The sequence below is a fragment of the Peromyscus eremicus genome, chromosome 15 (genome assembly GCF_949786415.1).
Source record: "Peromyscus eremicus chromosome 15, PerEre_H2_v1, whole genome shotgun sequence".
NCBI lineage: Eukaryota > Metazoa > Chordata > Mammalia > Rodentia > Cricetidae > Peromyscus > Peromyscus eremicus.
In genome coordinates this window covers 21690980-21713092 of record NC_081431.1, presented here as the reverse complement: position 1 = coordinate 21713092, position 22113 = coordinate 21690980, and the positions used below count along the sequence as shown (strand labels likewise).

At 38.8% G+C, this 22113-nt stretch overlaps 2 protein-coding genes across 2 annotated transcripts; both read left to right on the top strand.

Moving 5' to 3' along the window:
* Positions 1-1404: 1404 nt before the first annotated feature.
* LOC131925624 (olfactory receptor 10J3-like) lies at positions 1405-2346 on the top strand. Its single transcript, XM_059281009.1, has one exon. It carries the CDS (start codon positions 1405-1407, stop codon positions 2344-2346), a length of 942 nt encoding a protein of 313 aa, XP_059136992.1.
* Positions 2347-20920: 18574 nt separating this feature from the next.
* LOC131925706 (olfactory receptor 10J3-like) lies at positions 20921-21877 on the top strand. The gene has a single exon (XM_059281059.1). The coding sequence runs from the start codon at positions 20921-20923 to the stop codon at positions 21875-21877; it is 957 nt and encodes a 318-aa protein (XP_059137042.1).
* The last annotated feature ends 236 nt before the right edge of the window (positions 21878-22113 follow it).

Below are 22113 nucleotides of genomic sequence, written 5' to 3'. Positions count from 1 at the left end.
TGGTCATATTTAATATCTCAGTTGCCTTTCCCATGATCTAGATATACTTCGTCAATATTAATAAGTTGTGTCTTGATTTCTTTAAAGAGTTTTACTATCAAATAAAAATAAAACAGTTTAACCAAAAGATAATGAATAACTACTAAACTAGGTGTATTTGATATATACATGTGACAAGTTTGACCATAGGCATTCATTCAGGAAAACTTCACTACCACCAAGTAAAGGCATATTTATCATCTTCAAGGATTTCCTTGTGTCCTTGATGTTCTTTTCCCCCCCTTTGGTAGTAAGAAAATTAACATGAGATAAAAACCTTAAAACAATTTTTTTAAGTTGGCAATGAAATACTATCAACTATATACACTATTCTGTAGGGATGATATGAAAACCCAATTCATGTTGTAGAACTGAAATGTTATAGCAGTTGAATTACTACTCCATAATTCCCTGGTCTTATACTCTGGTAAATACCATTCTTTGCTTTTACCATTTGACACTTTTAAAAACCTCATATAAATGAAACCACTCAGTATTTGTTCTTCTGTGAGTCACCCATTTAATTTGCCATATAATGATAATACATACTTATCCATTACTCATTTAACTTGCAATGTAATGATGATACTTATTTATCCATTATATTGCAAATACAGTATTTCGTTCCTGTAATGCAGGGTAGCATTCTGTTCTATGTGTATGCCAGGCTTTCATTTCTCCAGCTTATGTCTAGGGACATCTACATTGTTCCCATAAGTTGTTGTTTATGCACTGAGCCACAGTAAATACAAATATACAAGAGTCAGCTGCTTAAAAGTTTTGTTTTCAATTCAGGTGTGCAGAAACTTGCCCATTATCACTAATCATGGGGGAAATGCAAATCCACAGCACAAGGAAATACTTGCTAACAGTGAGGTGATATTATATTACAAACCTACCATAAAGATATAGCAAGAGTTGGGAAAAAACTGGAAATCTTGCATATTGTTGGTAGGAATAGAAAATAGTGAAATCAGTATGAAAAAAGAGATTCTTAAAACTTAAAGACAGAAGTATCAAATGCTTCAGCAATCCAATTTTCTGGCTAGAGGGTCAAAAATTGAAATCAGGTCACTGTCTCTACAAGTCTCCTTTAACTAGATTTTACTCTACATATTATTTGTATCTCTGCCCTGAATCCAAGGGTCCTCCTCTACCTGCTCTGCAGTTCAAAAGAAGAGGGTAGACACAGAGGAAGTCTGAACAAGGCAACAATAGCTGAGTCCTAATGACATTGGTGTCTAGAGCCCAGCCCGGGCAGGACATGCTCCTTACTAGGTCTTAGTCTGACCTGCTCTGTTTTGTATTTGATGACTCATAACTTTCTTCCCTTTGCCTGGCTCCCTGAAGCCTACACCTGCCTCAATGTCAAAGAAGAATTCCACCTTTGTGACTGAGTTCCTCTTTGAAGGCTTCTCCAGCTTTGATTGGCAGCACAGGCTTGCCTTCTTTATTGTTTTCCTGACATTGTACCTTCTGACTCTGTCTGGCAATGTGATCATTGTGACTATTATTCGCCTGGACCGTCATCTCCATACACCCATGTACTTTTTTCTGAGCATGCTTTCCATCTCTGAGACTTTCTATACTCTTGCTATCATTCCTCGAATGCTCTCTGGCCTCCTTTATCCTTACCAGGCCATAGATATCCAAGGCTGTGCAGGCCAGCTCTTCTTTTATCTAACTTTTGGCATCAATAACTGTTTTCTTCTCACAGCAATGGGTTATGACCGCTATGTGGCCATCTGCAATCCTCTAAGGTATTCAGTCATCATGGGCAAGAAGGTCTGTATCCACTTGGCATGTGGGTCACTGGGAATTGGCCTAGGCATGGCTATTGTCCAAGTTACATCAGTGTTTGGCCTGCCCTTCTGTGATGGCTTTGTTATTGCTCACTTCTTCTGTGATGTGAGACCCCTGCTGAAGCTGGCCTGCGCAGATACCACTATCAATGAAATCATCAACTTTGTTGTCAGTGTCTGTGTCCTTGTCTTACCCATGGGCCTTGTCTTCATCTCCTACGTTGTGATCATCTCCACCATACTTAAGATTGCCTCAGCTGAAGGTCGGAAGAAAGCCTTTGCCACCTGTGCCTCCCACCTCACTGTGGTCATCATCCACTATGGCTGTGCCTCCATCATCTACCTAAAACCCAAGTCCCAGAGTTCCCTTGGACAGGACAGACTCATCTCAGTGACCTACACTGTCATCACTCCTCTACTCAACCCAGTGGTGTACAGTTTGAGAAATAAGGAGGTCAAAGAGGCTCTACGAAAGGCCGTGGGTCTTAGGCCTCTTTCCTCTTAATAGAACAGTTTTTGAAGACATTTTCTTTGATGATATAGGTGTGAATTTATTTTTCTGTTATTTCAATAATGTTTTTATATGTAAGGTCAAGAAAAGCAAATTAGTTTGAAGTGACTGGTAAAACAGAAGCTTCCTTCTGAGGTAGTAATGCATATCTGGGTCCTACTCTAAACATACTTGGAAGAATGTGGTATAAAAATTTGTTCACCTATGCTACTCACACTTCTGTGCCTTTCTATGCATTTGTGTGTGACTGCACACATCTTAACAATGTTTTTGGTTATTTACACAAATGAAGGAAGAATCAAAGTCTATCAGGGTCCTAAAAGACATGAATAAATGATTTTGAACACATCTTGACAAAACTGCTTTGGTGAAGTTAAAGGAGTCAGGTTGTAGCCTTTGTCATAAATAAGTGAGGAGACAAGAACATATACAGCTTTCTGTCAAAAATGCTCTTGCATTCTGTTTTTGCAGGTTGTTAATACTGCATTATAATCAGGGTGACTTCCAAACTCTGGAGGCACATCTTCTAAGAACATGGAATGCTCCAATTGACCTAGAAATTGCAAGTGTACACATAGTTAGAAAAGGTTTCAGCTACAATGAGAGGTGTGCTGTCCACATTCCTGAAATTCATACCTGACTGCAAGAACACAGACTGAAATGGAGGCCACATCAAAAGTTGAACATGATTTGATCAGTTGTTTTATGTAGTGGTTTTTGTGTGTTGCAAAGGAATGTTTCCTTGATGAGTGGTGAAGTCTACACTTCTATATGAAGATTTGAAGCTAGGAGACTCCAATAAGAGAGAACATACAACCTGTGTATTTCTAGACATAGGTTAGCTCACTGAATATGGTCTTTTCTAGTTCTATCCATTGACCTGCAAAGTTCATGATTTCATTTTTCTTTACATATGAATAGTATTCCAAAATATGCACCATACTTTCATTATCCATTTATCAGTTAAAGGACATGTATGTTGTTTCCATGTCCTAGCTAGGGTAAATATAACAGCAATGTGGAGCCCAATCTCAGGGGGTATATCTACAAAACATCTTCCACACCTAAGGCTCAGGCAATATTGCAGGAGAGGAGACAGAAAGATTATAAGGGCCAAAGGTTCAGAGAGTTTGCTGTGAGATTGTCTTCTAGTAATATCAGAAGCTACACACCTAAAGTCTCACCAAAATGAACCTAAACATGAGCTGAAGAAAGACAACAAATGTAGACATGCCAAAGTAGATGCCCACGACACCTCACTCCTGCACAAAGAAATATAGATAGTTAAGGAATGTTGAGAGATGGAGAAATAGTCTTACTCAGGGAAGAGCACACCAACTGGATATCCAATACCAAATGGTCAGCCCTAAAATCATATATACAAGTAACATTATATAGACGGAACAGATTATATTTAGGAACACACACACACATACACACACACACACACACACACACACACACACACACACATTCATGTGACAACAGTTAACTAAAAACCAGGCCACAAATTTGAAAGAGAACATGAAACAGAATATTGGAAGGTTTGCAGAGAGGAAAGAAAAGGAAGAAATAATGGAATTAAATAATAACTTAAAAAAAGTTTAACGTGTTTTTCTCTTACTTCCAACACCGGAGTAAAGGGGGATAGAGGTTAAAAGAAGCCCAGAAAAAAAGTAGAGTTCTCTTTAAGGGTGAGCCTCAACTCTAGAAAAAAACATAGGTGTTACAAATGCACACACTGTCACTACAACTTAGATAATATTTATTAGTGAACAGAAGTCCAAGGCTACACTAAAAAGTATAGATTGTTCCCAAACATTTTTCTTGGTTAATTTTTGGAAGACTTTAAGATTTCTGCTTTAAAACAGAGTTCAGTCCAGCATTTAATGTCTATTCTCTCTATCATGGAATGTGAGAACGGATGTTCTGACTGGAGGAAGAAGCTCCTCTCTCATGTTTTACTGTGTACTGGTCATCTATACTGGAGAACAAACATACCCAGAAATTCAAACAGTTTGTGTGGTATCCAGAATGCATCTGATCCTGTGATATGATTCTGTAGAGATAATGCATCCCTTGTAAGGTGCTGGGGATTGAGTAAGTCTATGGAAATAAACAAGTCTTTAAATTAAAAAAAAAAAGGTATGTCACTTTGAAAAAATAAAATGACACATGGAGTTTGATCTGGAATGAAGATAATTTTGCTTTCGTGTTGGATTTGTAGAATTGGTTTCACTTCTGTGACATTGGTCAAAAAAACAATTCAAAATGATTGCCTCACAGTTCTGGTGAACTCAGTTCAAAGCTGTTGAGTGTAAGTCTAATAGTGAGTGTAAGTCTGAAGTCATCTTTTGGATATTGATGTACATCCCCAGCTTGTACCAATCAAGGCTCACATATGCATTTCTCCAAGTGATGGGAGAACACTGGGCTGAAGCTCTCACTGAATCCCTTTTAGGAATAATTCTTGCTAAGGAACCCCAACCTCTAAGTTTCTACTTTGCTTTGAGTGCATGTTGCCTCCAGTGGATTTCTATTTCAGGGTACTTCCCCTCTTTGATGAAAAGGAAAAGCTAACCTAGTCCCAGCATGAATGCTTATCTATGAGATAGTGTGAGGTTTTTTTGCTGTGACTGTCTACCATTTCAATTTCTTTTGTTTCTCACCCCTTCTTCCTTTTTTCTGACAGAGGTATAGTAGCAGGGGGCACCCAACAATGAACTTGATGCATTTAAGTCTATTGCTCAGTCCATTACCAGCACCTCTAAACTATACCATTTTAGGATTCCATTTCCAGAACAATGATTGGCGTAAGACAATTGCTCAAATTTTTAGCTATGATATATTGTAGGGAGTTAAAAAAATGATTCCATCATGTTTATTGAGCTAAATTCACTGTGACTCAATTTAGTTGTCAGCAACACAGTATTACCTTCTTAGAAAAAAACTGGTTAAAAGTAAAAATCTGATTTTTTTCCTTTGGGATCAAGAAATTCTTTTTTTGTCTTCTAACGATCCTTCATGAGCAATTTACTTCCACTACAGTCTGATGCCTCTACCCTCCAGTAAGACAGCTTCAAGCATAGTGGTGTGCTGAAAATCACCAATAACAAAATGTGTTCAAAGTATGCCTGTGCCTTTCCAGTGTTTGAGAAAGAGAGAGCACATATTGCAAATGATGTGAATGATGTGCTGGATAGTTTTATGTCAACTTGACACTTTCTTCCCAACTTGCTTTAGGTCATGCTGTTCATCACAGCAATAGAAACTCTAATATCAACTAATAACTCTAATAATCAACTAAGACAAGTTGATCCAGAAGTATGGTATGGCTGTGGCAGACCTGACCATGTTGTTTGGGAGAAGATTTTGGGAGAACTTTGGAACTTTATGTAAGAAAAACCAATGCTTGGTGAGATGTTCTGTAGGAGCTGGAAAGATAAGAATGTTGAGGACAGTGCAGATGATGGAGGCCTGACATGTAAAGTTTCAGGGAGAAGTTTAAAGACTCTCTTAGGGGCATTTGTTATTTTGAACTAATATTCTGTGGTTCTGGTTAGCGGGGTCTGAAGAATCATCTGTGATTAACAAGACATCAGCACTACTAAAGTGAAACCTTTGCTTTGATGGGATACTTGATGCTGGTCTGCTAGAACCGAGACATTAGAAGTGATTAAGAAAAGACCCCCATCACTGAGGTGAAATCTTGTGGAAAGTGTTTCCTGAGAGTCAGCATACAGAATTGTGTTCCAGAGATGGCCAAGATTGTAACTTGGGCTGGCAGCTGAACTTGGTAGTGTAAGACACACGCAAGTGCTACTGGTTTTGAAGACGTGAAAGGGTCATGGGGAGAAGCTGAGGCTTGGCACTGTTGTGGGAGGCGAGGCGAGGTCATTGGTGAAGGTATAACCTCAGTGGTAGTTAAAGGCCCAGGACTAAAGTGGTCATGCATAGAAGTTGAGGTTTGTCTCCATGAGGGGAGCCCAGGAGAGGCTATTAGTAAAATGCAGCCCAGTTGCAGCAAAGGACCCAAGTATTTTGGAGATGCCAGTTAGTACCATGGATGACCACCAAGGACACAGTAGCAGTGGAGTGGAGCCAGCTGGAGCCTAGAAAGTAAGCTATGTGTTGGAGTGGGAAGAGATGGCAAAGTAGCCCAAGCCCCTTGGAGGAGCCCAAGATATCATGAGTGAACTCCAGACACTGGTTGTTGAGTTGTTTAAATTTTTGGAGTTTGGTTTTGCTTTAATTTGTTCATTACTGTGCCCTGGTTCTTCCCTCTTGAAGTAAGAAAGTAATTTATTTTTGATTTTATAAGAGCCCACAATTGAGAGACTTTGAATTTTAAAAGACTTTGGATTTTAAAAGAGATTGGCTATTTTAAAGAGATTCAACTTTTAATGTGTTTGAATTTATAATGACTGTGGGAATTTTAAAGTTACTCATATTTTTAATGTGAAATCTTTGGGATGAATAAAAAAGGAAAGGTCGTGGCTTAATAGTGATGTATTTGTATATCAATTTAACAAGGAGTCAATTGTGCCGGATAGTCTTATGTCAACTTGGCATAAGCTGAAGTCATCTGAGAGGAGGGAACATCAATTAAGAAAATGCCTCCATAAGATCTTCAGTTCTATAAGAAAGCAGACTGAGAAATCCATGAGGAGCAAGCCAGTAAGCAACACTCCTCCATGGCCTCTGCATCAGCTCCTGACTCTGGGATTCTGCCCTGCTTGAGTTTCCATCCTGAATTTCTTTGAGGATGAAATATGATATGAAAGCATAAGCTGAATAAACTCTTTCCTCCCCAACTTGCTTCTGGTCATGGTGTTTCGTCACAGCAACAGAAACTCTAACGAAGACAGTGGTGTAAATAGTTCCCATGGACAACGGATACATCAACAGAGTCTAGCTTTAGAGTGGGAATGCTGTGGCAGCTGATACAGCACCAGATGAAACATGGACTTGGTGAGTAACTGCCTAGAGCTGTGCAAGTCTAAGATTGGAAGACAGCTCAGTTCTCTTGGTCGCCCATTGACCTAGGCTCATCAGGAAGCTTCACCTGTGGATTCAAAAAAAGTGTTCCTCTTCTCTTCATTTCCCACTTGATAACAACTAGTCCAGGGTCATATCATCTCTCCAATGGGCTCAATTTCCAAACATGCTCACCACGTGAATGATTTTTATGTCTTCATCCTGGAGGCTGACTATGGACTTTTTCTTCCATTGGCCACAAGGGGAGAACTGATGACCTGATTTACAGAAAATTCTGAATTAGCTACTGGAATCTCATGACTGTTTGTGATGGTCTGTTTGGGGAAAGCCAATGTTGCTCTATGGTCTTGGCCTAGAACAATTTGATATAGATGAGAGGTGGCAGAGGAGGACAAATATGTAAGTGTAATAGGTTCTAATTTTTATTTAATTAATTTATTTTACATCCTGACCACAACCTCCCCTCCTTCCTCTTCTCCTACTTTCTCTCCACCTCCTCTCCTTTTCCCCCTCCAACCCATTCCTCCTCCATATCCACTCAGAAAGGGGTAGGCCTAAAGCATGGCATATCAAGCTGCCAAAAGACCAAGCACCTCTTCCTGCATTCAAACTGGACAAGGCAAACCAGTATGAGGAAGAGGTTCCCAAGAGCCAGCCAAACCACCAGGGACAGCCGTGCTCCCATTGCCAGGAGTCCCACAAATAGACCAATCTTCACAATAGTCACATATACGCAAAGGGCCAAGGTTGGTCCCATGCAGGCTCCCTGGTTGTTGGTTCAGACTCTGAGTTCCCACAAGCCAGGCTAACCACTTCTGTGGGTTTTCCTGTGATGTCCCTGACCACCTAGCTCCTACAATTACTCCTCCTTCTCATCAGGACTCTCCAAGCTCAGCCCAATGTTTTGGATTTAGGTCTCTGAATCTGCCTCCATCAGTCACTGGATGAAGGCTCTCTGATGACAACCAAGGTAGTTACCAATCTGATCACAAGGGATGGCCAGTTCAGGCATCCACTACTGCCAGGAGTCTCAGCTGGAGTCATCCTTGAAACTTGTGGGAGTTTCCCTTGTATCAGGCTTCTTCCCGACCTGGAAAGCCCTTTTCCAGTCATCTCTCTCAACACTGTCTCCCCCACCCATCCCCCAACCCTGTATGACCACCCCTCAACCCGATCCAGAAGATTCCTTTAATTTCCCTTCCCAGGGAGATCCATATATCCCTTTGGACTCTCCTTGTTACCTAGCACTCTGAGTCTGTAGATTGTAGAATGGTTATCCTTTACTTTACAGTTAATATCCAATTATGAGTAAGTACATACCATGTTTGTTTTTCTGGGTCTGAGTTACTTCACTCAGGATGATTTTTTTCTGGTTCCATCCATTTGCCTGCAAATTTCATGATGTCATTGTTTTTAACAGCAGAGTAATACTCCCTTGTGTAAATGTAGCACATTTTCTTTATCCATTCTTCCACTGACAGAAATCTAGGTTGTTTCCAGATTCTGTCTATTACAAATAAACCTGCCATGATCATAGTTGAGCAAATGTCTTTGTGGTATGATTGAGCATCCTTGGGTATATGCCCAAGAGTGATAAATCTAGGTCTTGAGGTAGAACAATCCCCAATTTTCTGGGAAACGCCATATTGATTTCCAAAGTGGCTGTACACATTTGCACTCCTACCCGCAATGGAGGAGTGTTCCCTTTGCTCCACATCTTCTCCAGCATAAGCCTTCATGCTGTGGAATAATGCTCTTGTACACTGTAAAGCTTTGTCACTCAAATTATTTCAATAAAATGATGATTGGCCAGTAGTCAGGCAGGAAGTATAGGCAGGACAACTAGACTAGGAGAATTCTGGGAAGAGGAAGGGCAGGGTCAGGAGTCTCTAGCGAGACTCAGAGGAAGCAAGATGAGAATGCCACACTGAGAAAAGGTACCAAGCCACATGGCTAAACATAGATAAGAATTATGGGTTAATTTAAGTGTAAGAGCTAGTTAGTAATAAGCCCAAGCTACTGGCCAATCATTTAAAAGTAATATTAAGTCTCCAAGTCATTTATTTGGGAACAGGCAGGTGGGAGAGAAACTTCCACCTACATCATCCTTTGGATACACACACATGAGTGGTAATGCTGGGTCTTGAGGTACATCAATTCCCAATTTTCTGAGAAACTGCCATATTGATTTCCAAAGTGGCTGTACAAGTTTGCACTCCCACCAGCAATGAAAGAATGTTTCCCCTGCTCCACATCCTCTCCAGGATGTCATTTGTGGTTTTGATTTTAGCCATTCCGACAGGTGTAAGATGGAATCTCAGAGTCATTTTGATTTGCATTTCCATGATGGCTAAGGATGATGAACATTTCTCTAAGTGTTTCTTTGCCATTTGAGATTCTTCTGCTGAGGATTCTCTGTTTAGTTCTATATCCCATTTTTAAATTGAATTATTTAGTCTTTGGATATCTGATTTCTTGAGTTCTTTATATATTTTGAAGATCAGCCCTCTGTTAGATGTGGGATTGGTGAAGATCTTTTCCTGTTCTGTAGGCTGTTGTTTTGTCCTATTGATGGTGTCCTTTGCCTTATAGAAGCATTTCAGTTTCATGAGGTCCCATTTATTAATTGACAATATAACATCTGTGCTACTGGTGTTCTATTCGGAAAGGTGTTTCCTGTGCCAATGCATTCAAGGCTGTTCTCCACTTTCTCTTTTATTAGGTTCAATATAACTAGATTTATGTTGATGTCTTTCATTCACTTGGACTTGACTTTTGTTCAGGGTGATAGATACGAATCTATTTGTAGTCTTCTATGTGCTGTCATCCAGTTATGCCAGAACCATTTGTTGAAGACGCTTTCTTTTCTCCATTGTACAGTTTGGGGGGGGGGTTGTTTCTTTTTTTTTAATTTTGTTTTGTTTTTTGTCAAAAAGCAAGTGTCCATAGGTGTGTAGATTTATATCTGAGTCTAATATTGATCAATATGTCTGTTTTTATGTCATAGCATAGCTGGTTCTGGTGGTGACATATTGCCCTTTCTGTTATTATGTTCTTACACTGGCATTTAGGCATCTGGATTTGGGGTGTTTACAAGTCTAGGTGTTGATTCCTGTGTTTGTCTTCATTGGATAGGTGTTTTGTTTCTTGTTTTCGGTTTCCTCCCTGGTCTAAATGGCCTAAATGGCCAATAGTTCTGGTGACTGATGAACCTTTAGGTCTAGTAGGGTATTTCCAATGGAGTTTTGAGGGCCCTGGGTCCCTTGATCTGGTCTGGCCTTTGGTAAAGCTGAAGTCTTCTTGGGTCTCTAGATCCTGGAATCCAGTAAAGTCTGAGTCTTCTTCTGGGGTACCTAGGACCAGCTTGGCCTCCAGCAGAGCTGCTGGAGCTGGCTGTTCTTCCAACGGATGCATACTGTGTCTGGGCCTATGGAGTCTGATGGAGTTCTGGATAAGGGCTACTTGTCAACTGGTGAGGGCAGTTGTTTTCTGGATTTGGGGAGAGGGTCCAGCTATGAGGCTTGGGGAAGGTCTTCCAGGAGCAGAATCCAGAGAGGTGTGCAGTTCCTCTGGTAGGTGTGCCACTCACCCATTCTGGCCAGTGTTCTGTCCCACAGTGGCAGAAGTCCACTGGGATTGGGGGTGGAGTTGCAGTAGCAGCAGGGTCAGGAATGAGATGGAATGGCATTGGACTAGAGAAGGGTAATGGTGACAGAATCCTGGGTGGGTGGGTACAGCTCCACAGTCAGACTGGTCACTCACCCATTTTGGCTTGTGTGGCCTGGTCCTGCTTAGTGGAAGTCTTCTGGGATTGGTGAGAGGGCCCAGCTGCGGAGCTGGTGACTATCGGGGATCACGTGGGCTTGGGGAAGTATTGCCAGGGGCAGAATTCATGGGGTTTAATTTTTATTTGTTTGTAGAACATGCTTGTTCTTTGATATAGATAGACAAAAATATTTCATGAAATATCAAATCAAAACAATAAGTATAAGTGGTATAATTTAGGGAACACAAAATATTGAAGTACTAGCCCTGTTTCCAATTTTCTTTCTGAAATAGAAATGTGTGGCCATGAAGGAAAAAGCATAAATAAAAAAACTGGACATAAGTATGAAAACCTGGAGTTTAGATACACAAATGAGCTCATGAGAGACCTGAGTGCCCAGTGATATAGAATGAAAAGAAATCCATCTGACCCTGCATGGGGAATGCCTCCTGAGCCTCTGTGCTCAGATAATAACAACATGAAGCATGGTGATGAGATAAGGAACAACATAAATTTAGGGATGAAAGAGACATTAGATATGACCTTGCCCTAGTTTCTTTTATCCAGAAATATGTAGAATATTAGAGACTGGTAAATCACATGTTCTAACCCCACAGATAGGAACAGCTTTAACTTCTTTTATACATATGCTCTGTACATAGATGAGTCCATGAATGTAGATGAAGCAAATGTGAATTATGATACTCAATATTCTACAAACTCTCAGGAAGTGTGTGTCAAGATGATCAAGTCTTAAGTTTCTACTCACAGGAAGAACCGTGGAGTTTGTATTGAGAAGTATTTGGCCTCAGACACATGTCTGAAAACTTGTGCTGTAGCTCAGTGATTGATACACAGATACATTGTAGTGGACACTGTGGAAGGACATGTCCTTAATGAAAGTGGTCTAAAAGCTGAGTCCTGAAGTATGTCCCCCAACAATACCAGTAGCTACCTGAGAATCTCTTTGCCACTCAACATAATGTTTACATGAACCCATGTGGAAGGCTGTTCCCTAAGGAGCTTGTCTTACGTCTCAGAAACGAAAAAGGAAAAAAAGAAAAAGAAAAAGCAAAGGATATTAATAAGAGACCTCCTATGTAAATCTGAATTTAAAGGAGGTTAAAGGATGGAAGAAGGGACTAAAAGAAGGGAGGGAAAAAAGGATCTGTATCTTATGTCTCTGAAATGTAATTGTGGGAAAAAAAGAAAAAGTAAAGGATATTAAGGATAAATCTCCTATATAAAGCTGAACTTAAAGAGTGATAAAGCATGGAATGAGGGAAAGAAAAGAAGGGAGGGAGAAAACAAGAGACAAAAGGAAAGAGACAAAAAAAACATACTCAAGGACTTTCTCTGTATTTGGAGCCAAAACATTTCTTAGGGAAAATATAAGTTGTAGGTCTTATGAATATCAGTAAGTTCCTTTTCCAGATATCCTTCCTCATGGCATTGGCCATTTTAGAGTACTGATAATCTTAAAAACCATCTCCTTACTGACTGCCTATTCATGCCTCTCTTTCTTAGCTCTTTCCTTGTACTATCAGGTCACCCATCTCTATGGACAAGGGCAGGAGGAGGGTGATTGTAGATCTCCATAGTGTCAGATGTTCTGAAATATTTATAAATATATAATACAAAAGGCAATTATAGATATAGCCTCTTTATTAATTTTGAGAAGAGCCTAAGAGCAGAATGGGATTACAATTTTCACTCCTTTTAGAAATGAAATCCTGAGAGCTGTAGTGCTCCAGGAAGGCAAACCTAGAAAGTGGATCTGAATTTGCATCATCCATATCTCCTCCTGTATGGGTTACTCTTTCTAAATGATGGTTGATCAAAAGGCAGAAGCTTAATTCCATTCACTTAGTGATAAAGATCTGTCATTGTCATGAAATAATGTTAGTTGGAAAATTATCCCAAACTGTCTATTTCCAGATATGAGAGTTCTCATTAATATGATTTTCTGGACTTTTTCAAATTGTATAGAGAGACATGATACAAATTCAATAACTAAATTTTAGTTCCTTTTTAATGGATATTTCCCTGAGTTTAGAACTCATTCAGCTAGCTGTTTTCTTTCATCATTTTGAAGATGTCCTTCCACACATTTGTATTTCCCACCCACAGTTTAAAACATTCAAGACATGAGTACCTTTTATTTTATATATCCAATACTTCTCATAGTAGTTTTTTATTGCTGCATAACAAACTCAATACCTTAAAACAACGTACAGTTTTGACCTGTTTCCTTACTCATGCATCTGGGAACCATCTTTTTGGGTCTTCTGCTCAAGGTCTCATAAACCTGCAGAGTATTTACAGGGGTATGCCCATTGCTGTAGAGTGGTATGCACTTCCAAACTCTGTTGAGATAATTTAGTTCCTTCTGATTAGACGACTGAAGTTGCTTTTCTTTCTGCTTGCCAATTGTGAATGTCATGTTTATAGAAATTACTCAGGTGTTTTGCACATAGTCCTCTCACTGGTACTCTTAAAACACAACAACTTACTACTGCAAAGCCACTGAAGTATGAAAGAAGTATGTCTTTCTCCAGTTTGGATATGTACATCTTTTTTTTCCAAAAAAAAAATCATGGCTTTAACTACACATACCATTGTATGCAATGTATAAGACAGATTTCTATGTAATGCATTTTAGCATGGGAGTGACATCTTAACATCTTTGCTATATTACATTAGGAATTGGCAAGTTCAGTCTGTCCACAGTATATGGAAGGGCTTTATACACAGATGAGACTCATTGTGGATAATCTTTGGGAGGATTTGCAACAAATGGAGTAATCCTAAAGTTGTATCTTATCGAGTCCACAGAGTAATTTTTATTGGTCTGCCCCTACTGTATGCTTTGCCTTCCATTGGACTTTTAGCTCTTTGTTTCTTTCTGCTGATCCATCTGTACGGTTCTATTGCATTCTGAACACTCTATCAGAAGTCTAAATTTTTTCCTGATAAGGGCCAAATGATAAATAATTTAAGGTTTTGGACCATAATATCTGTTGCACTAAATTTTGCAAAGATAACCCAAAAATAGCTGTAGATAATATATAAATTAAAATACGTGGTAGTCATTGAAAATCAACTTAATTGTGTAGTTAATAAAAGTAAAATATCATATACTTTTTGTTTCAAAAATATCTTTTGTTTTATTTATTTTTAATTGATTAAAATTCTGAACTCTTTTACATCTTGTAGTCTGTACAAAAACAGATGGTGGTCACATCAGCTGGCAGGCCATAGTTGCTTACCCCTGTTTATATGAATAAATTATAAAGACAAATTGAAGCTCTAGATTACATTATCTTTCTGTAGTAGGATTTTATTGTACTCCCTGGCAGGTGGTAGTATGGACAAGACCCTATTTATCTAACTAGGGACTAAGTTAATTTGGATCTAGTTTCAATCTTTGTGAGGGTTAATTTATTTCCACTCACTCTTTCATGTATAAGCACATATGGAGATTGCAGATGCTCTGTTCAGTTTCTAGGTTTTTTTGACCAAAGACTACAAACAACAAATGACAGTTCCTCAGAGGCCACAGAGAGCTGAATGTCAGACTAACACATTTATTTACGTCCTTTCTTCCTAAATGCTTGATTCTTAAAGAGTGAATTATATCTATATCACTTAGTGATAATAGCATTGTTTTAGAGATGTAATAGAGTTGATTGTATAAAGAAATGAAGAGTGGAAAACTAAAAAGAACCCAGGTAAAGAACCAATGACTCCAGCTCTCTCATTTGAACTCAGTTTCTTTACACACACACACACACACACACACGCGCGCACGCGCACTTCATGTGTTAGTGTGAGGTGACATAAAGCAATGTGAAGAACTCAGAGTGGGGGGCAAAATCTGGCAGAGAATCAGAGTCATTTTATTTTATGATATGATCACTAAAAGGTGAATAAACAAAAGGCTGGATAAGAAAATTTATCTCCTTAAACATCTGCCTACTCAACAGAAAACAAAATTACATTCTATGGAAACTAAATCAGTTCTCCAATCCTCTGTTCACTATTACAATGTGACTTCTTAGTTTGTTATCTCTGGCAATTCCACTATCATTGAAAACAACTTCAAATCAGTCATATATATATATATATATATATATATATATATATATATAGTGTATACATTTATATTTCATAACTTATTAGATCGGGTGTCTTAGATGTCTTGTGTTTAATGCTGGTTTCTTAATTGTCAGCTCAATGCTTTAGATAAAAGAAGATCATGTCATGGAGGACAGGTATAATTATGTTCTAAGTGGGGTTTTATTGGAATAAAATGAGTGAGTATATGTATACTGCATAGCTTTATATGTAGCACATCATAAGAACATATGAGAAGTCTTAGTAATTATTGCTTAAATGACCCAATTCTAAGAATACCGAGAGAACAAAGATGAATTTGATGGACTCTAAACAGCCTCACAAGTGTAAAAACGAGTCCTGATTTTTGTGCATTTTTAAACTGTAGATGGATATTAACTCCTATTAGGGCTATAAGAAATCAAATGATTGAAGGGTATCAAGGATAACCAACAAGACTGAGGTTGGGGCCAACTTGAGCTAAGGCTTCAGAATAAGTGTTGAGTGTGAAGTGATTGGAGTAGAGATGAGAAATATCAGTTTAAAAGTTTAAAAGCTCACACAACAAATTCTGGGACAGGATTGATGATTCCACCTAGACACTTTAAACTGACTTCAAGTGTCAAAGTATCAGAAATCATCCCTTTGTATGTCTGATTGTAAAGATCCTTGCTCAAACTCTACTTGAAAGCTGCCCCTGCTCTCTTTTTAGAATGCATCAAGACTTACTATCCCTTCTGTTGACATTGGCGAGATGGGCAGAAAACATAGCCTAGATCCCAACAAGACCCTGGCCCACTCCAAGATGGAAAATTAATCTTTTCACCAGAGAGACAGTTCCTAAGAACTCAACCAGCTCTCTTCTCCCAAGTGTGAGTATCAGGATTCGATAATGAACTGCCTCAGTAATGAGGTCTCAAGGCACTGTAGTGTTCATATCCTGTATTTTTTTTTCATAAATCATTGGGGAGTAAAAAGTGTTATTTGGGGGAAAGATTCTCAGGATACTGACAGAAGTTTACTACTTTATTACCCTTCTCTTATCTATAGTTACTGCTCTGTGATCTACAGACAAGCTCACTGTGGGTAGGACTAGAAAATCTGAAGGAACTTAGAATTTCTTTGGCTTTAGTTTTGGATGGATGACTGGCATTGTTTCTCTTCTCTGAAGTAGCCACTTTTAGGTGTGGCTTCTTGGAGATTTGTCAGAGTGCCAACCATCAGGGGTTCCTAAAACATCAGTAACTCCATGACAAAACTCTGTGTATTAGGTAAAATATAATTGTTTGTGATAGGTAATTCAAAGTTAACTAACTGGTAGGTTTTAAATAATTTTAAAAAGAGCCGCAACAAAAACCTTGGGAAACTTTTTGTATCTGTTAGTAAGAAATCTATAATAAATTATTATAGATAATAAAAATTTCAGAATGATGGATGGGACTCAAGCTTGAACACAATTCTCTAGAAGATTTAAGAAGCTAACTACCTGGTGAGTCTTTCTTTGTTTTTTGTTCAGGGGGAACACTTACAAGAGCCACTCAGTTGGCACATATCCACCCCAGTGGCAATCTATAGACAGAGAACATGGCCTCTCATATAGCCTATATGGACCTATCTGGAAATGCAGATGAACATATTGTATAATATGATAAAGAGGGAATAAAATACTTGAAGGGCTTTGCATTAAGTCTGATATCCAAAGCAGTTCAAGAATGGAAGCTTCATGAGTGCAAAGACCATCCTGATCCTCTTTCTCTTCTGCTATCACTGTCCTTATACTTTTCCACCACTGAATACACTGTACTATTAAAGACATGGTTTTCCTGAGGATAACCATGCCAAGTCTGATCTCAGCAAACTGAAATGCAAAGGGGATTGTTGAAACCTTCAGAAAGTACAACAATAAGTTTATTCCCTTCTCTAAAATAATATAAACAGTACATTCACCCAGAATTTGTCCAGAGACAAGACTTTGTACCACCTTTTATGCCATCTACCTGATAGAAAAGAAAGGCAATAGAAAGCCCTCTAGACTACAGCATTCTCTGAACATTGTGCTTTTCACCCAATCATCACTCCCTACTTCACCATTTCTCATCCTGTCCTCCTTTCTTACATATCCAAGGGCTAGATGAGCAGCTCCACTCTTTTTTTTTTTTTAATTTTTTTCTATTTTTTGAGACAGGGTTTCTCTGTGTAGCTTTGCGCCTTTCCTGGAATTCACTCTGTAGACCAGGCTGGTCTCGAACTCACAGAGATCTGCCTGCCTCTGCCTCCCAAGTACTGGGCTTAAAGGCATGCGCCACCACTGCCCAAAGCGAACATGTGTTGGCTGGGAATCGAACAAAGGTCAACTGCTTGGAAGGCAGCTATGCTCACCACTATACCACCAATGCAATGCTGCAGCTCCACTCTTGTCAAGGTCTCTAATCTACCTACCCTTCTCTCTTAGAGAGGCGCTTACATAATGGCAACAGGAGAGAAATTTTTAGACTGTTAATAACTTTGAATAAGTGGACTGGAGAAGGAAGGAAAAAATATTCCAGGCCATAAGCATAAAACTACAGGCCTGAAAAAAAAATGCCTTTCATTCACTGAAATGAAATTAAGTTCTAAGAATAATGAGCATGAATTTCAGTGTATACAGGTATAATGGAAACCTATTCTAAAGGAGTCGTCTCCAAATTATCAGTTGCATACCAGACAAAGATCCCAATGAAACTGCCTGCTGCCATCATAAACAGACTGTTAGAACCAAAACTGAAAATTGTGTTTTACCTAATCCACATCCGTGTTGGGACAGTTCGTATAGCTATTTGTGATTCTGCTTGATACACTGCAAAAAAGATTTCAAAGGAGAATGAAAAGGGGAAATTAGAAAATTTATAAAATCAGGTTTGAAGTATTCAAAGAATCATTTACAATACAGAGAGTTATGATTGAATTTAAACTGGCTAAGTTGTCAAACAGAAAGAAATAACTACTAATAAAATTACTATTTATTATGGGCTTCCTGTTTGTCAAGTACCAGATCAAATTCTTCACCTGCATTAAACCTGTTTAATTCATGGCAGCCCTGTGCTTTATTACTATAATCAGTTTGCAAGTGAATTTTGAACATTGTGGTTAAAAGTTTGAAGTGATTGAAGGAATTTATGCAAGGGTGCCCAACAAGTAGTTTTTCATGAAAACATGATTACAGCATTCAGGTAGAAGTGTGGACAATAATTAACTCAACTGAAATGTGTGAAATGGGTATAGAAACAATTGCAGTGATTCAGGGGAGGATGATGGGCATCAAGTGCTGGGTGCTGGTGGGAAGTAGGAAGAAGAGGGAAGACAGGTGTATTCAGAAAACTATGCCTTTAGGGCAGTATGTAAGGGAAGAGAAGCAATTCGATGGCCTCTCAGCTTTCTGGATGGAAGTAAAGGCTAAATCTGGTAAAGATGGGAGGGTATTTCTACCCTATTATAGTCTTTTGTTCCAGCTTCACCTTGGGGAAGACAAAAGGTAGGTGGTCCAGTTTCTTTTCTTCCCTAACATTGTATGGGATGTAGAGAAATAAAATAAATCAGAGGATTTCCGTTCCTTCTTTGTTTAAATGAATTTTCTCATTGTTTCCACATAGGAAAGCCCATTCTCTCCTTGTCAAAGATCCTCAGCTCATTTTATCCATTTTCCTTCTTTTGGCTATAATTCTAGGAAGTAGCAGAATGCATGTATTGAAACACTCTGAAGCCATTTCCATGATGTCAGAGAACAGTTGTTCCAGGTTTTGTAGGAAAACTAGTCAGTGGCTCTTCTACTTTTTATGATCTTTGAGGATGACATGGGTAGGTAGGTGCTGGGGCTAAGGAGGCAATGGCTAGGACTAGACCTAGTTCTGAGGTGGTTCGGAGGTGGAGAACGCCTTCTAGCGAATGTACCTAGCACTGGGTATTTGATGGTAAAATGTAGAAAGAGTATTAGTTTCACACATCTTTATTTTTGTCTTTGTCTTTTACTAAATCACTGGTCTTATTTTTTTCCAGATACACTTTGTCACATTCAGGATCATACTTGCTTTTAACCTAGATGCAGTTCTCTAGTGGTCAAGTAGTTGTTTATTTAGAAATAGTTTTATTTCATTTTTTATTTGTGTGTGTGTGTACATGTATGAGCACATGTGTGCATCTGTCATGAACACATGCACATGATGGTATACATTTTAGATACCAAAGGACAACTTCTGAGAGTTCTACCATGAGGATACTGGGACCAAGTCTTCAGATTTGGAATTTCATCACTGGGTCATCTTGCTGGCATTGTTTCTTTATTTTTTTAAGGCGATTATCCTGAAGCATACTTGATACACAATAAACCATGAATATTGAACAAATATAGCAGTTAAGTGTGAAAAAAGACACATCCATGAGCTTCAAACATTCCCTAGAGGCTCTTGATGCTCTATTGTGTGTTCTACCCTCTCAAAATGTTTAAAATTTATAGCACAATGTTATTAACATAGCCATTATGCTATATAGAAAAATCTTAAAAAGTAATTCACATTACATGCTGAAATGTTATAGTTGTTGAACAATTCCCCATTTCTCCACTCTGGCTACTGATAATTATTGATAATGCTAACTTAGTCTATATTATTTTGAATACTTTAAGTAACTCACACAAATTGTCCACCTGTCTTGCTTGTTTACTTGCATGATATACTCCAGATGAATCCTCATTGCTACAAATTTCAGAATTCCTTCCTTTCAGAATGGACTATACCCTATTACAGAATGCTTTTTTTTTTGAGACAGGGTTTTTCTTTGTAGACCTGGCTGTCCTGGAACTGACTCTGTAGACCAAGCTGGCCTTGAACTCAGAGATCAGCTTGCCTCTGCCTCCCAAGTGCTAGGATTAAAGATGTGCACCACCACCAACCGGCTTCAAATGTCAATTTTCTTTAGTCCTTTTTTTTTTTTTGTCTGGATTGTTTCTCTAATTGGCTATTGTGTTTAGCACTGTAATAAAATATGAAAGTAAAAAAAATATGAAAGTAAAGGTAACACTTTAGGGTTGTGATTTAATTTAAGTAAACATACAAAAAGTTATTTAACATGACTAGTTATTTGAAAAATAAAATTAAAATATATAATTAGATGTCACATCCTAAAAGTTAAGATGTCTATAAAATAAATTATAAGCATGTATGAATTTGTGAATAATAATAAATATTATTAATATATAAAAGTGTTAAAAATATTTGAATGAATGGAAACCATGTGCACTGTTGATTGAATATAAACAAAGCAAAATCATTATTGAAAACAGTGGAGGAAATTCCATAAAAGTTAAAAATAGGACTAACCTGTGACGTAATAATAACTATATAATCAAGAAACTGAAGCTGGGCTATTTCTGCAAATCTCTTTTAATTTTGATCTATTTGGTTTTTTGTCTCCATCTGTGCTCCCAATCCTATGGTCCTAGCTTAAGGATTCTACATTCTCAAAGGAAAGGTAGCACAAAGAGGAAGACTGAGCAGTATTCCAATAGCTGAGCCTTGAGACTCTGGGATCTCCAGCCTTACCCAGGGTAGACACATTTGTTACTGAAGGCCTTGGTCCAGCCGACTCTGGTTTGTGTTTGCCTCATCACAGCTTTTCTTCCCTTTGTCCAACTCCCTGAAGTATACACTAGTCTCAATGTTAAAGTCAAATGCAACCTTTGTAACAGAGTTCCTCTTTGAAGGTTTCTCTAGCTTTGGGTGGAAGCACAGGCTTGCCTTTTTTGCTGTTTTTCTAACATTGTACTTTCTGACTCTGTCTGGCAACATGATCATTGTGACTATAATTCACCTGGATCATCATCTCCATACTCCCATGTACTTCTTCCTGGCCGTATTGTCCATCTCTGACACCTGCTATACTGTGACCATTATACCACGGATGCTTTCTGACCTCCTCAATCCATACCACACAATTGCTTTCCGAGACTGTGTGGCCCAGATCTTCTTTTATCTAACTTTTGGCATCAACAATTGTTTCCTACTCATGGTCATGGGATATGACCGTTATGTGGCCATCTGCAACCCCCTAAGGTATTCAGTCATCATGAGTAAAAAGGCTTGTGTCCAGTTGTCATCTGGGTCACTGGGAACTGGCCTGGGCATGGCTATTGTCCAGGTTACATCAGTGTTTAGCCTGCCCTTCTGTGACGGCTTTATTATTCCCCACTTCTTCTGTGATGTGAGACCCCTGCTGAAGCTGGCCTGCGCAGATACCACTATCAATGAGATTATCAACTTTGTTGTCAGTGTCTGTGTCCTCATTTTACCTATGGTTGTGGTCTTTATCTCCTACATTGTGATCATCTCCACCATCCTTAAGATCGCCTCCTCCGAAGGTCGGAAGAAAGCCTTCGCCACCTGTGCCTCCCACCTCACTGTGGTCATCATCCACTATGGCTGCACTGCAATCATCTACCTGAAGCCTAAGTCCCAGAGCTTGCTGGGGCAGGACAGACTCATCACAGTAACCTACACTCTTATCACCCCTCTACTGAACCCTTTAGTTTACAGCCTGCGGAATAAAGAGGTCAAAGACGCCCTACGCAGAGCCATATGGCAAAAGCCACTTCCTCTTAATCAGGCTCCTTTGTGAACTCAATTCTTTCAGTTTGTGAATGTGCACTTATTTTAAGTTGATTCTGATAATGCCTTTACTTATGGTATCAGGAAGACCAGAATATGCTAATGGTTGATCATCTAGAGGCTTCCTTCTATGCCATCAGAATTCTCTGAGCTCTGCTATAGAGGAATGAGATGAGGATTTTTGTATACTTAGGAGAAGTAGAATTAAAAACTATAAACATGGGTTACTTATAGCCTGAGTCTTGA

Excerpts from the sequence above, each read along its gene's own strand:
- LOC131925624 (XM_059281009.1), top strand. The coding sequence starts at position 1,405 with ATGTCAAAGAAGAATTCCACCTTTGTGACTGAGTTCCTCTTTGAAGGC.
- LOC131925706 (XM_059281059.1), top strand. The coding sequence starts at position 20,921 with ATGTTAAAGTCAAATGCAACCTTTGTAACAGAGTTCCTCTTTGAAGGT.